The 15,985-nt window shown below is 44.7% G+C and overlaps 1 protein-coding gene across 1 annotated transcript in view; it reads right to left on the reverse strand.

The window, feature by feature from the left end:
- The window catches only part of LOC8036167 (calcium and integrin-binding protein 1), a 55,784-nt gene that overhangs the window by 9,044 nt on the left and 30,755 nt on the right, over positions 1-15,985 (reverse strand). Inside the window, exons 4-5 of the mRNA XM_029995043.3 lie at positions 11,312-11,411; positions 7,065-7,212 (exon numbers count right to left, since the gene is read on the reverse strand). Of these exons, the coding sequence (XP_029850903.2) occupies positions 7,065-7,212; positions 11,312-11,411 (248 nt within the window). The remainder of the gene's footprint in view (positions 1-7,064; positions 7,213-11,311; positions 11,412-15,985) is intronic.

Below are 15,985 nucleotides of genomic sequence, written 5' to 3' on the forward strand. Positions count from 1 at the left end.
CGCTGGAAAGGTAAAGCAGTCATCGCTTTGACTAGCGACGTAAAGCAGACGACGTTAACTGCGCCAACCCGCCGACGCCGTTAAAGAGTGAGGGGTCTCGCCGCACACGAATGGAGGGAAAAAGTATTTGGGAGGGAACTTGCGGACACTAACACGCTCACTCTCGGTGCTAAGCAAACAAACCTCGGCGCCCCGGGACACCTCGCCAGTGAGTCCTTTAACTTCCCTCCTTGATGCGCGTCTGCTAGTTGTTAGACAAAAAAGTGAAAGCCGTTTACAACTCACTGTCACGCCGAATTGGAGCGCAGCTCTTGAGGAGGAAGAGGGAAGGGTACTGAGGGGAGTGTAGACTCCTCCTTGTCCTCCTCCTCCTCATTCTCCTCTTCCTCCCCTCATTCTTTAATATGCTCCGGGGGTCACGTGACCTCGGGGGGGGGGGGGGTCACGTGACCTTGGAATGACCTTGGTTACGCCGACGGCGACGGCGACGCCGCTCAAGCCAGAAACGGGCGCCTAAGAGCTGCGCTCTAAAACAACTTACCGCTCGAGTAATTTCGTCTGCTCTCTCTGAAAGGCTAAGTCGAGCTCGCTCGTAAAGACCTGCACTTCTGAAAAAAGCTGAGACAGACGCAGACGATGTTGCGAGCAGACGACGTTGCAAAGGAGCAGACGACGCTGTGATAGGGGGTCGCTATCAGCCAATCAGGGCTCGGCGTTCTGACGTCACCGCTACTTCCTTTCTCATGCGCAGAAGACGAAAATGAGCCCACTTGCAAGGCGTATAGTCACTCACAGAATGAGAATCGCGTGTCTTTCTAACACGCGGCCTCCAGCACGCGCTTCACGCAGCCAAAGCATGGAGGACCATGCTTTGGCTGCGTGCGCGGGCTCGAGGTGCACGAGACACCAAAGCGTTGTGGAAAGTAGGTAGCTCGCGCTGGAGGCGGGACAACTGAAGATCTTATGTGCAATATTCCTCAGTCACTATAGATGTCATCTAGGAGGAATTGATGCACTTCGGGGCGACCACATCAAACCTGACGCACTTCATCTATGGGCTTTTGCAAGTACGGCCTCTGGCTGCCATCATGTTGCTGCTGGCGTGTGTACACCACAGCCGAATATGTAGAGAGTTTGGCCATTCGTTGGGAAGTATAGGAGAGAAATGAGGGGGCGCCGTTGGGCCGAAAGCGGGCTGGGCGTGTTCCAGGCTGGTCTTCACAAATTCGAATGCCGCCAACCAGAAGCCGGAAATAATACCCTGGCGGTGGTCGCGAGAAAGAAACCTGATAACTTCATAATAATAATAATGATAATAATAGTATCTTTATTTCCATCAATCTAGGTGGGGGAGCCCGAGGAAAAAAGCTGCGATATGCAGCTTGACTGGTCCTCGGTCCCCTTACAGTGGTCAACGGCAAGCACCGAGAAACAAAGATGAAAATCACATTCAGTAGCGGCTGAAGGTATTGTTAACAAAAAAAGGAAACAAAACAAATAACGTTTTATGAAAATAATGCATCATGTACAAAAATATCGACGCAAGTCTTTGAAAGTCAAGTTTTCAAGGGAAACATTACTACTGCACGAAGTATCAGCACATTTGGAAGAGTAAATTGAAGCATTTGAGAGCCATAGTTAGTTCGCTGAGTAACCATCTTCCACTTCTCCGCGTGACGAGTAGAATGCACTGGTGAATTTTCCTCCAACAATGCAAGATTTTGTAAGAAACATGTGCCCTTTATTCTTTCACTCTTAAACTGGTACAAAGTCGATATGAATACAATTTGTGAACATGAATTATCCTATAGGTCTTAAATAGTTCAGCAGTGTGAAAATCAAAAGGTACATTACCTATACCTCAGAGTATTTTCTTTTGTAGTAGGAACAGTTTTTCAATATTAGTTAACGTTGATGTACCCCAAGCGAGGTAGCAGTAGGCTAAATGGGAGTAAAACAAAGAGTTATAGATCAAGAGTTTCACATTTGTTGGCAATATGTAACGGTAGCGATTTACAATCCCTACCACGCGAGCTAGTTTTGGAATAATATAGTTTATATGGCTATCCCAGGACATATTTTCACTAAAAAATACTCCAAGAGTTTTAAAACAACTCACTATTTCAATTCGAGACGAATTAAAACGGAGAAGCTTAGACACTACCACAGGTTTATTTTTTGGACGAAAAATAACAGCTTTTGTTTTACTACTGTTTACTGTCAACGGAGTTACTATCGCCCCAAGATTTAATTCTAGACAAAGTTAAGTTAGCCATATCGATTAGCTCATCAGCGGTTTCAGAGGAAAACAATATGCATGCATCATCAGCATACATTAAAAATTTTGCCTCTTTATTGACTTTAATTATATCATTTATGTACATGTTAAAAAGGAATGGCCCTAGTACACTGCCCTGTGGAACGCCTGACGTAACAGGCTTAATAGTGGAGGAATTACCATTGATGGATACATATTGCTGTCGATGCTCTAGATATTATTGCAGAAGTAATAGCGCCTGCCCACGGATACCGTAAACTTCAAGCTTTTTAAATAGGACCTTATGACTAATACAATCGAACGCCTTGGTGAAGTCTAAAAACATCCCGAGAACCAAGTTTTTTTTTTCAAAGTTTTTTAATATAAATTCTTTTTGACTAAGTAAGGCTGTTTCATTTGAGCAATTATTTCCAAAACCAAACTGCGAGGAGGTAACAAGGTCATGTTTATTTGAAACGTCTACTAAACGGCGATGAATTATTTTTTTCTAACACTTTAGAAAAAACGGGCAGTATAGAAATGGGCCTGTAGTTCCCCAACTCATTCTTATCACCTTTTTTTGTACAGAACGGTTACTTTCGCTACTTGCATCCTTCTTGGAAATACACCAGACGCTAAGGAGAGATTAAAAATATGATTTAAAGCGGGGGCAATTATATCAACAACATACTTAATTGGACGTATCTGCATACCATCAGCGTCGCAGATTCTACTATTTTTTTTTTAAAGTGCATATTAACGTTAAAAAAAAAGGAGAGCCACGTGACTGGCGCCCCGCTGCGACGAGACGCCAAAACACACTTCTCCTGTGTGGACAACTGTCTTTCGGGTCCTCGCCGCTGCAGAAGCTGTGCGGTGACGTCCAGGTTCTCTGAGAAATGGCTCTTTGATGCTCTGTGCTACCAGATCCTCACGCTCCAAATCTGCTATCGGGCACTCAATGGCTCGGTCGTCGAACTGCCAGGCTTCGTGAGTATAGAGGAGGGTATGGCAGTAGTAACTGTTCTAAAGCAAACAAAAGCATAAAACGAATGTCATGATGCACCCGTGCTTGTCACCGCCTTATTTTGGGTATTTACTTCAAATCATCTATACGGTGAAGGCGAGTGCGTGCGGCGCGTATACTGACATTCCCAGGATTCTCTATGATGCTTGAGTAATTTAGCAATAGGCTCATATGCCACTGGTCAAGAAACTTATCCGTACCGCTATGTCAAAGTTTGGTACCCGACCAAGCGCGGCGCTACTGTCGACGAGGGGTCTATTCAAGCTACCAATCTAGCCAGCACCGCTGGAAGTCTGGCTACCATAAGTGGTATCGGAATTTCGAACTCACTCTGAACGAGCCACCAATAGACGGCGGTGACTCGTCATCGCGCTGATAGCGTCCCACGTTAATGTGACCGTCTTCAGCTTTGTGCACTCAGTCAACCAATGGAACTTTTTCTTCTGCAACGCTCTCCAAATTATATATATTTTTTTTGCTTCATAATGAATTCTCAATACCACTATCGCCGTCATACTCCAGCGCCACGATTCGCACTATCAAGTAGTTGGACTGCGAAGCCGTATGTTTCGTTTCCCGGCTTTTTTTCGCTTGTAAAAACACCGCTTTGTTTGAAAATAAATTGAAAAAGCTTATTTCTAAGTTCTGTTTTAGACATCAATAAAGAATGACCGGTGATTGAATACAGTGATAAATTACAGACAGAAAAATTGTCGGTGTACGAGAAATTGTTGTTTCGAAAAGTACTTGTAACCGCGAATTTTGGGTGGCTCACTGACAACGTGGCGGCCAAACGAAAATGCTTTCTTCGGCCGAAGTTATTGACCCTGAACTAAAACTTCCCCGAAGTTTCGTGATCAGAAGCCTTTCAAAGTACTCTGCATGCTTATACGTACGACCACGCCATGGAAGCATGGTGTAGTCTAGTTGGTACGGTGATGATTAATAGTTGACGCTAAAAGACTGCCCTCCTTATAGACGTCATGCTAAAACGAATACTTTGCGCATTGCTATTACAACAGATTTGCTTCGGTATATCTGTAAAGTTTATACTGGATAATTTTTAGAAATATTACAAGCAATTCTTTTACCTTTTAATCACGCTTCACTACTATGAAAGTCGTAATTTATAGTGAGGCAAGTTTTCCACAAATTACTTCATCGGGAGTTGTGCTTGGTTTTAGATGCAACCAGTGATGCCCTTGCTCTTTTATATAGATGGTTTGGACGAAACTTCATATCTGAAAATTACGTGCTATAGTTAAAATGTAATTTTTCCACCTGAAGGGAGATTGAAGCTGATTGCATTCCCAAAAGAATTGAACGAAAGCAAAGTCCACTGAACCAAGATGGCTCAGCGGACTCACTGGCCAGGATGGCTCCCCTTCGAGCTTGAGCTTTATTTTTTTTTTTTAATGACCCATACGACCCAACTAGTTATTTTGGCGTACTATTTCGATACTTTCAAAAACAAAGTGTATTGGTCAGAAGTGACTGCTTACCTAGGCAGATGTGCTCCAAGACGCAGGCACTAAGATTCATCTATCTTCGCCCAAGCGACGGTGTGCGATGTTTCTTTGGTGCAAAAACTCTGTTACGTTATAAAAGTGCTTTACGTCTACTTCATACGAATTCAAAAATTTCACAGTATTTTTGCAACATTTATACTGAGCTCAGTTTGGGAGCAAGTATGACGGAGCTCTACCTGTTTCTGTCCATCATGGTAGGCACTGGTTGCCCCACCTGTATCTTCGTCAGGTTATGTCACGCTTCATGTTTTTTGCGATCATGAGCACATGCATTTTATAAGCAGAGTTATACAAGCGAAACCATCATACCACTTTCCTTATTTCTCTGGAGTCTTCAAACTCCTGTTGGTTGTTTGAAAGAAACCGGTGGTTCTCTCAACTTTCCTTTAGCGAGATTTTTAAATGACTTTGTTGCATCCATCATTGGGAAAAGGCATTCCAGTTACTTCACAGAAAGCCACTTTCCGCCACCCCTGTAGTGGAAGAGTTTTTCTTAAGAAAGTGGACATTGCATTCCTTTACGTGTAAAGAAGTGCGTTGTTTCATTTGCAAAAACATTAGTTGTTTTTTTTACTGCATAGTAGCACCTTCCCAATCAAGGTGCGGCTGAGAGAGAAGTGTATTAATGCACCGTGGTTCGTCAATTATTTGCTTCGCAAAAGGCCGACAACTATTCAACATGCGCTTAACTTTTTTGGAACGCGGTTTTTTCTCTGGAACATCTTTTAGCGAGTACTGAAAAATAACTGTTCATCAGCCCAAGGATTATTATTTTTATTAGCTGTGGAGGAACATGACTGTGTCCCGTATAATATTTTTTTGCTCTTAGAATAATCTAGCATCTGAAAAACCCGAATGGCGGTGAAGCATGCCGTCCAAACTGCAAAAAAAGTGTATTTAAATGTTTGCTTTCTTTCGCGGCAAGATGAAAAGCTTGGTAAAACGTCACGAGCCTGTACCAGAGTGGATAACCGTTAGTGGAGGACCTAACTCAAATGCGAAGGTTTTAATCTGCACCACAAAAAGAAATAAAAGCGTGGTCCCATCACGAGACTATATAGGGCAAATATTTACCCGCAAAAAGGGTGCATGGCTTAGGAAACATTTATGACGGACTAGTAACTAGAGCTCTGCACGGCGCCGGGCCAACCCGAAACCCCAGGCTCAGCCCGGCTAACACCACCTAGACAGAAGGCCTCCGCACACGTCATCACAGCCAGATCGATCGAGGCGTGAGATTGCTCACGAGTGCTGTGTCAGTGTTCGGCCAAGGCTTGTGTGCAATCAGCGCGCCGAAGGTCGGGCTAGGGCCCAATAGCCGAGTAGCGCTATCCGACTTTTCTGACGTTTCATAAAGGGAGAGGAGACCATGTGGAGGCCTTCTGTCTAGGTGGTGTTGGCCCGGCCCGCGTGCCGGGCCCGGGTGAGATAGCGCATATTGTTTTTCTGCCCGGGCCCGGGCCAGGCTCGGGCAGTGCTGTAGCGCACTTTCTAAAACGTTGTCAAGAAAATGCTAACACATTGATCGTTTGAATGTGAACGAAACAAAAAAGCTGAAGTGCAAACTCGCTACGACGCCTCTAAACAAATCTTAAAAATAAAAAAAGCTGCCATAGACTAACAAAGCTCGTAAGAAGACAGGGAGAAGAATCCTGGGGATTCTATCAGCATACCGGGAGAGGTGACAGCAGGCATGAAAATTAGTGAAATCCGGTCACATATGGGAGAGTACGCTTGGCATTCCCTTTCCTTTTCAAACTTTTGAAGAAAGAAAAAAAAAACACGCCCTCTGGCTACCAAAGGTAAGCGTTTACATTTCTGTAAGCTTTCGAAGGCTCCTCACGCGACTGCGATATGACGGCGTCTTTCATTCAAATTAGGCTAAACGATTCAAATGCGCCGACACCTTCCAAGGACAGCTTTGAATTTAAGAGATGAGGCGCACGGGCTCGGCTTCTCACCGTGCTGGGCCCGAGACGAGACTGATCAGGTAGGCATCCCATCGGTCCGGCTCCGGGTCGGGTAAAACTTAAGAACCAGCGGACCCGGGCCGGGCGGGGCTTAAAAAAGTAGGCGCACGCAGTTCTCTCCTAGCAACTGCTGAATAACCCTGACCAGTTGTGACGTGCCGCGACTGCACATGGCGGCATGCAATGACTCCCGAAATCTCTACTTCACGTCCATTAAACGCCATCCTGCGTCAATAAAACAGTTCACTGAAGGGCCGGCTAGATTGGCGGCTTTCGCTCACCGAAGACCTGGAAGGCGTACTCCATCTTGACATCGATGGGCGCGGCCTCGCTGAGCACGCTGAGCAGGTCCAGGAAGTCCTCGAAGGAGAGGCGATCGTCCTTTAGTGACGAGAACGTGCGCAGCAGCCGGTCCCGGAACGGGTTGCTCTGCACACACGCGCACCGCTCAGAATTAAGGCTGGTTCGCACATCTGCGTTCGACTGCAACCGAGTGCGTTGGGGTTTTTTGTAACCGGAATTGACTTTTCGGAGGTGCAATGAAGGACAATGGGCCTTGGCCCGCCAGCGGTGCTCCGGGAAGCGACGTGTACGAGCCATCCGCAGACTGTCGCCGCGAAGCGCCGTAATTTGGAGGGGGGGGGGGGGGGGGGGGCCTAACACGCCACGTAGTAAAACACCAGCTGTTCCCGATTGCGCCTTCAAAAAGTGCTACCCATTGTAACCACAAAACGCATTCTCTGGATGCATAAAGAAAGAGAGAGAGAGAGAAAGGGAGAACAACTATTACTTAGATCAAAGATGCTCCTCAATCTTTACCCCAAGTCCGGACCTTGGTAACTGTGTTGAGACCTCCGTCGTCCACCACTTTTCGAAGGTGATGAGCAAGGGGCAGCCACCACAGCTTTTAAAGCTCTGGAAGGGGGAAGACCATTCCTACCAGCCGCTTAGGATAAGGTGTTGGGGCGACTGATAGTGACTAATAGCGACTCTGGTGGGCTGCAGAGCAGTCCTAGAATGTACGCTCGTTAGAGGGGGGGGGGGGGGGGGTATCCACAGCAGTGCGAGCAGATGGGTCGGCCTGGAGCATGGTTAATGTAATGGATATAGCGCGGTGTAAGTAGAGTGTGTGTTTGCGCCTTACGTGTGAGGGATGCTTCCTCTCTTAAATGGGTATATGAGGGTAGAAAAGTGGAGGCTTTGCGTCTACACCTAATAATTTCTTTTCTAACTTTATGTAATTTTGCCTTGTTGATTTTGGTTCATATTTGTGCACTGCCGGCCATGACAGGGGGGCCCCCGATTCGGTTCGCGGGTGAGCTTCTTGCGCTCGGCAATTTTCTCTCAGCCCCTGGTGGATGCAATAATACGGCTGAATAGGGCAGCGGCTTGCGTTTCTTAGCCCAGGCTTTTAATTTTAACAATTAATTTATCTCCCATAATACTAGAGATTAATAGCGGATGGTAAAAAAATCTTATTTCGCTGCTTAGCGCAAGCCTCAGTTCAACATTTTCCACGGCTGGCACTCTAGCACGCTGTCATCGTCTGTCGGATAGCCCTTGAACACTTCCAATCACCATATGACTAGACCCAAAGCTTTGCAGCATTCGCAAAATCAAATATTCATATTTGTTCGTGATATTCATGAGTAATTAACCTTACCGAAAAAAACAGTATAACTTTTCGCTAACTGCATTATGGAACAGAAACTCTTACTGGATTTCTCGCTGGAAACCTCAGATCCAGTTTGCAGACAATTGTCTGCATACTGGATTTCAGGTGTCTAACAAGAAATCCAGTTTCTAGCAACCAATTCTACGCCGATGGAGAGACTCAAAGCTTAAGCCGCACTATTCCCACTATGCTCAGTATCATTCGTAACAAAGTAAAACTTCCCTTGACTTGGGAATATGTCAATATGTATTTATCACCATTTAATTGAAATGACAAAAGAAAAAAATGAAAGACGTTTACAACTCCCTGTAATGTCGAATTAGAGCGCAGCTCTTGAGGAAGAGGAGGTGAGGTACGGAGAGTGGGGTATGCCCCTCCTCCTCCTCCTTTTTCCTGCTCCTCTCATTTTCCTCCCCTCCTCCACCCTCCCTCTTTCCCCTCCCCCTCTCCTCTCCCTCCCTCCTTTCTCGTAACCCTCGTGACGTCACTCTTGAAGGCCTCGTGAAGGTCGTAACCTTCATGTTACCTTCATTGTAAAGGTCGTGACCTCCGTCGTGACCGTCACGAGGAACCTTCGTTACGTCACTCGTGACCCTAGTCCTCCTTGTGACGTCACTCGTAACCCTCGTGACGTAATTATGGGGACGTCCCATAATGCAATGTGCGGTTATGCCGACGCCGACGGCGACCGCGACGCCGCTCAAGCCGGAAACGGGCGCCGAAGAGGTGCTCTCTAAAATCTTTTTTTAACGCAGCGCACAATTCCAGAACACACTTTGAGGCTAAATTTGTCTAACCCCTGCTGACGTGCCCTGTGGCTCTCCTAGCCTCTATAGCTCGGACGTAGTTGTCAGGAACTTTCTGTTACAGGGTCTGGGGATTCGGCCACCAAGTTCTCTACAGTCGCTCCGAAAAAGCGCCGCGGTGTTTCCGTGCCCCGCGGGCAACCAAGACCCTGAAGTCAAAACACACGGTGCCTTGCTTTTCTCCAGAGAAAGGCCCGTTTACACATTTGCTTTTGCTTGGGACATAGTTCTTGTGATCTCTTACGACGAAAGAATACACTCGAACGCTGGACTCCTGTACGAGGTCAACCTGGAACTGCATTTCAGCAGAGCGAAGGTTTTGAAGTACTCGCGAGATGAAATGTACGCAATATTTATTAAAAGGTTTCATCAGAAAATCGAAAAATACAAGCCAAAGAAGAAAGAGGGATGCGCAAAAAATGCGAGAATTACGAAATTGTGTAATGTTTTCCAATACCAACTCGTCCAGAAGACAAAAAGTTAGAAAGAGTGACACGCGAAATTTTGTTCACTATGTTCAACCAGTACCAACTCGCCCAGCTTACCACCTTACTAATGTTACAAGCTGCCCAATACACGGCTACAGTGTGTTTCCTTGTCTAAAAAAGTCGTGGAGGTTTTAAAGTATTCGGCCGTAAAGACTCAGTGTGTGAACCAGCCTTAAAAGAGCACCAAGAATACGAGACATGATTAAAATAGCGCAAACTTGACAAGGAAAACAAAGACGGCACACGTACAACAGGACTGGCGCTTACTTCCAACTAAGTTTATTTCATCATTCAACCAAGCAAACCATCGCCAGCGACATAAAAACACAAAAACACAAAAATAGTTATACATAAAGATTATATGCATTCCACGCGCCTTTCTTCAGATAAAACCACCAAGAAAAAATAATTCTTTGTCAATGAGACTCACCAGCGGCATGCTGACGCGCTTTTCTCCCGCTTTTTTGATAAAAAACGCCTCTATAAAGGACATGACAGAGAGAGAAATTATAGAGGCGTTTTTTATGAAAAAAGCGGGAGACAAGTACGTCAGCATGCCGTCGGTGAGCTGGCGATGGTATATATTGCTTGGTTGGATGATGAAATAAACTTAGTTGGAAGTAAGCTGCAGCCTTGTTGTACGTGTGCCTTCTTTGTTTTTCTTGTCAAGTTTGCGCTATTTTAATCATGTCTAGTAAGAACCAACTAGCCCAAACAAAAGTCGTGTTATACCAAGAATACGATAACGTACATTACGATCAACACCGTTAGGGCATTATTTATGCTGCCTGCACCTCCATATGTCCCCGGAGGACAGTCTCACCGAGGCTTCTGGTAGGGCTCTAACATCCTCAGCAACGTTTGTTCAGCGATACCGGAGCTCCTCTCATGTAATCCGCTGACACCATGTGTCAACTGCATACTAAAATCTTTGAGTGCATCCACTACTGCCGGAATTCTGAGTCGGGACTCGACAGTCACTTAATCTGAACACTCAGCTTTCCACATCGGCTCAGCAGTCATTCCCATAGCAGTTTGAACCTCGAAATGAAGAAAGCGTCATCATCATACTTGTTGCTCTCTTCATTATCACCGTGCAGCTATAACTGCATGCGAGTTACCGACGAGACGGACGATTCATATAATCCAGAAAATTGGCCGTACGGAAATTTAAATCCATTGTTTGGATTTATCTACCCTTCTTAATATTGCCATTATTTATTCTTAGTTTTCTAGGTTTACCAGCTGAAACTTTGAAAAGACATATCTTCCCCACCTCAGTACATCCGAGTCCGTGAGCATCCAGAAAGTAATGCAGATACCACATCGTGCAGTTAGTGAAATGAGGCCCTAAGGGTTGATCGGTATAGGCGAGGTGGTGTCGGGTCATACTGAGAAAACTTGTCTCGGGGTTTTCTCAGCATGATCCCGCAGTTGACTAAAGTAACAACAATCAAACAAACAATGCCACACATTTGAAAACAGCACGACGAGGCCGTCCGAAGCACATTGAATCCCTCCGCCCTTCGAAAACAAACAACAAAAAAATTGCGACTCACACTGAACTCAGGCAGAATTTCGACGTCCCGCACTGGGAGGCGAATCTCCTTGTCGGAGTTGACCTGGTCCGGCGAGATGGCCTTGAACCGTTTGAAAGCGCTGAAGAAACGAGTCAGTGTCAGGGAAACCTTCAAGCCATGATTCCGATACATTTGCAATGCTTCTTTATTAATCGAATCTTTTCTCGTTTGATTGTTTTATCCTGGCCGAGGTGCCCGCAATCTGGCGGAGTCTAATTGCGGAGAAGGCGCCGTGTAGTCCAGCTTTCGGTTCAACGTCAACATATCCCCAGGTGGTCCACATAAATCCTCAGTCCTCTGCTGGGGCGTTGGTTTCGCACGTAAATCCCCGGAAATTTGTTTGATTGTATATTGTGCAGGTTTCCTAATCAAAGAAGCTGTATGAACTCGTACGGCCCATATCCCATAGCACCACACGAATAAAGCGCATGAGGAAACATCGGAAAATTCTATAGTTTCAGTAGCGTAACTCACAAGTTTAGCTGGCCCAGAACAATCTCTCTTAGAGCTCATGCAGGTATTGTAATAATAAAACACACAATACTACCTGTGCTGTGCGCCTAATTTTTTTTATTTACATATTGCTAATTGCTAAAATGATTAAAAAAAAAACACAGGGGAGGGTTTTTCTGGGTCAGATCATACAATAATGATCAGAGTCATGTGTTTTTTTTAAATATTTATGTAAACAATATATGTGAAATTCATAGTCCTGGGAGAAGCATGCAGCTATGTTGTCATTCATTTACAATATTCAATGCAATATTGTCATTGAATGGCAATATAGCTGCAGCTTCTGGGAGACAGACGGTTAGTGTAGTTGGAAACTAAATGTTTAATAGGGGGAACTTGTGCCGAAACAAAACAAAACAAAATACAAAGAGGTAGTGTTGCAAGCGTTCAAGGTCGGCAGAGTGGCACGATCGCGAGTGCAAGGGCGAACTGACATCGGACTGCCACGCGGAGCAGCTTTTGTACCCGCGTGGGTTTCTGGAACATTCGGCGTAGAACACTCCGCACGTAGAATAATCGAACCTCGATCAGACGACAAGGATTTCAAGCTCACGAGAACGCTAAGTTGAAAGAATAAATAAAAGGAGCTTCCGCCTCCAGGAATCAAACCTTGAGTTTCCGCTTGAAAGCCAAGCACGGTAACCCATTCGGCCACTCCCGCACACGCTCGGCGACGCGGGTAACATTATGTAAACGTTGTAGCTAATTTTATTACGGAGATATGAAACTTCCAAGATCGAGGCGTGGAGATCGGCAAGGTTTCACAGTTGTATTCTGCACACCCGTAAATTTCACACCGAAGCATGCACGTAGTAATATTAATATTTCTACTTATTTTATGAAAGGTTTAAAATATGCACACAAAATATTTAAAAAAATTACAGTGAAACATTTTCATGGAAAAAATCTAGGAGACACGCCATGTAAAAATGTTTTAGAGACAGATTCACAAATCATATACCAACAAACAACTTCTTGTAAAATGGCGCAAAATATTCCCCAGCGAGCATCTTTGAATGTATTCTACGAATATAAAAATATATTCTTCGCCATAATTGCAGTTGTGCTAGTAATGCAGAAATGCAGCTGATTTATCTAAATGTAACACAATTACACTTTAGTATTAAAAAAATAAGTTAGTCTTGCATTACCCTAATTCCCTACCCTAATTCTCTGTGGTGTCTTGAACTAATTTGTGATGACAAAACATTGAGTCAAATATAGAATTTCTAAAAAAGGAAGACAACAAATCTCCCACAAAGTGAGCTAGCTTGACTTTGTTATAGCGGCTTCGACGAACGATATCGGCTCCAAAGAGGCACTTTCTAGAATCGACAAAGGTTGTTCAGCGGTGCTGCTCTATCGTAGGGTCTGACTGTCCCTAGCTTAGCCTTATATTATTGTTTCATTGCGATGCCCCCTTACATCCCCGGGCTTTTTGCTTACGAAAAACTCTCGGCGGGCGGCACTGCTGCCCAGAGTTCAGAAGTGTATTCACAGTCAGAGGTAGCAGTAATTACATTACTGTAATTCAATTACAGTATTTAAATAACTTTTCGCGGCAATAAGTAATCTAGTAAATTACATTTCTAGATGGGCAATTTCTTAATCTAATGAATTGCATTCAGGCAACAATTTTGTGAAAGTTCTACTGTCCTTTTCTCTTCTTCCGCCGACTTTTTGTGCGCTGTTTAATATCAGTGAAAGTTACTCATTATTTTTTTTTAAATTACTTCTGTCGCAACTAAGACAGTATGTTCGCTATCTTTGGCAAAAGAATGGGAAATATATTTTTCCATGGTAAAATGTTGTGAAAAAGAAAGAGAGAGAGAGAGAGGCAATAGACTCAGTGCAAATTAAACGAGGCTCATCTGAGCGCAAAGCCTCGTTACGTGGCACAGGACTAAAGCAGAAAGGCGGACTAGAATGGTGAAGCAGAGGAGGAAATGCTTTCGTGGAAAGACACCGCTCCAAGACCACGGCTCACAAAGCTCCAGAAAAGGCGGATTCACTGCGCCATGCCATCAGGATGGTACCAGTTTGCTAAGTCAAGAGTGGGAACCTATTTTAAAAACCTGAGACGACACGCAGATCTCTTGTCTCCTTGCCTTTTCGTCAAGCAAGGCCAAACCGACAGGCTTCGACCATTCCGACACAAAAACACAAATGACCGGATTCATTAGTTAACCCCAAATGCCCTGTCAAGGAGCCAGTACGTTTCTTGCGTGCCTTTGGCATTGGCAGATAAAAATGCTTTCTCTAGTTCAAAAAGACTGGGAAGCGAGCAACGCAAGTAAAAATGCCCCCTGCCTTTTCCATGCGAAGTTTAGTAAGGATTGAGCAAAAGTGCATATGTTGCTACGTTGATCTAGAAAGCTACCGCCACCCCTTTCCTTCCCTGGTGGAGTGTCTGCCCGGAAAATATCCGGCCCCCTTGTGGAGTAATGCGCGATAGCTTCGGCTTTCTTTTTTCTCTCTTTGGAACAAAAATACTCCAGACAAACGTCCGGAAATGCGCCGAATAGCGATTTCACGGGAGAAAAGGTTTAGACACCGTCCGAGTCAGAAGGGAGTCATTTCCCATTACGACATCTTGTGAGGACGAGCTGCCATTGCCCGTCTTGTGTTACCGAGATGGACTACAACTTCTATAAAATCGGGAAGACGGAATCACATAATCACATAACTAAAGACCTTCACCATTGATTGAACAAAAAAACCGGCGAGTCGACTTTATTATGGCAAGACCAAAAGAAGCTATTCTTCATGTTTAACATTTACGTCGTATGTTTCAGTGGGCTGACTGCTCAGTGTGGCTGACTTTGAGTCACATATGGCTGGTACAGTTCGTAAAGGACGATGACTTGCTGCCTGAAGGAATTCAAAAGTAATGTCAAAGTAATTTAATTACTTTTAAGAAGTAATCGTTATGTACTGTCATTACCTTTTGTTTGCGGTAGTTTGTGATGTAATTTAATTACATTTTTGCGGTTTTCGAGAGAGTAATTCGTAATCTAGTTTCATTACTTCTTTAAAGTAATTTTCACATCTCTGCCCACAGCCCATTACCGCGAAACGCAAAGCCCGCACACAAGCAAGTTCTGTCACCGAGGAAACAAGGCTAGAGAAGTAGTAATTTGAAGGCCAATATCTTGGTGTTCAACACTGTGTGACTGCAAACAAACCAGCTTATCATTTCTAATTATCCATGCATGCCGTGCAATAGAATAGAGACAGGAATTGATAGCTACAAGGCTTTGTCGTTGGCCGTTTTCATGTAAGTTCATGCACTAATAGTCGAAGTAATAATTTTTTTTTCTAAAATATATACTGTATGAAAGGCATGCTTTTGGAAGAAGCGCTCAGCTATATACCTATGCGTATACTGGGTATTTTATGAAACGCGGGACAGATCATTCTTGTACGCATAGCAAAAAAAAAGGTTGATGTAAAATTGGTCCCTGCCAAAAGGGCAGATTTAGGAAGAGAGAACAGTGTTTGATATAATTATGGGAATAATTACTTTCAGTAATTATTAATTGTGCGGGTGTGGACGCCCATTCGCCGGCGCGGCCTCAGCGAAAAACTGTTAAAACGCTACTTTGGATCCTACAAGGTCATTCGTTGCCCTGGGTACTTGAACTACGAGGTGCTCCCTGACGGAACCCGACCAGCAGGACGCCGCCAGCCACGACCCGAAGTGGTCCACGTGGTTCGACTCAAGCCGTTCTACGCGCGTTAGGATTGTGACACTGCATGTTTGTTTTGTCACACCATAATTTTTTAGCCATTTTTGTTTTCGCTTCTCATTGCAACGGGACGACGCGCTTTAAAAGGGGTGGATAATGCCGTGCGCAGGGCCGAACAAGTAACGCTCGGTCACGGAATTCTAAAAGATTCGCGTTTATCCTACTCGGGGCGGAACTTTCATCATTTCGTCATAGATTATTGCTCTCGAAAGTGCCTGCTCATTCTCGCCCCCAGCGCACGACGCTCGAAGCTTCTTTGCCTAATTTTCGAGCTAGTGACGCACACTATATAACTTATAAGGAACTGACCGGGACCTTGTCTAGTGAGTCTCGCCCTAACTTGCTGTTACGCCGCCAAATCGCCACACGCTTTTCTGATGTTTCGAAGCTC

The sequence above is a fragment of the Ixodes scapularis genome, unplaced genomic scaffold (genome assembly GCF_016920785.2).
Source record: "Ixodes scapularis isolate PalLabHiFi unplaced genomic scaffold, ASM1692078v2 PGA_scaffold8__174_contigs__length_109621045, whole genome shotgun sequence".
Classification (NCBI taxonomy): domain Eukaryota; kingdom Metazoa; phylum Arthropoda; class Arachnida; order Ixodida; family Ixodidae; genus Ixodes; species Ixodes scapularis.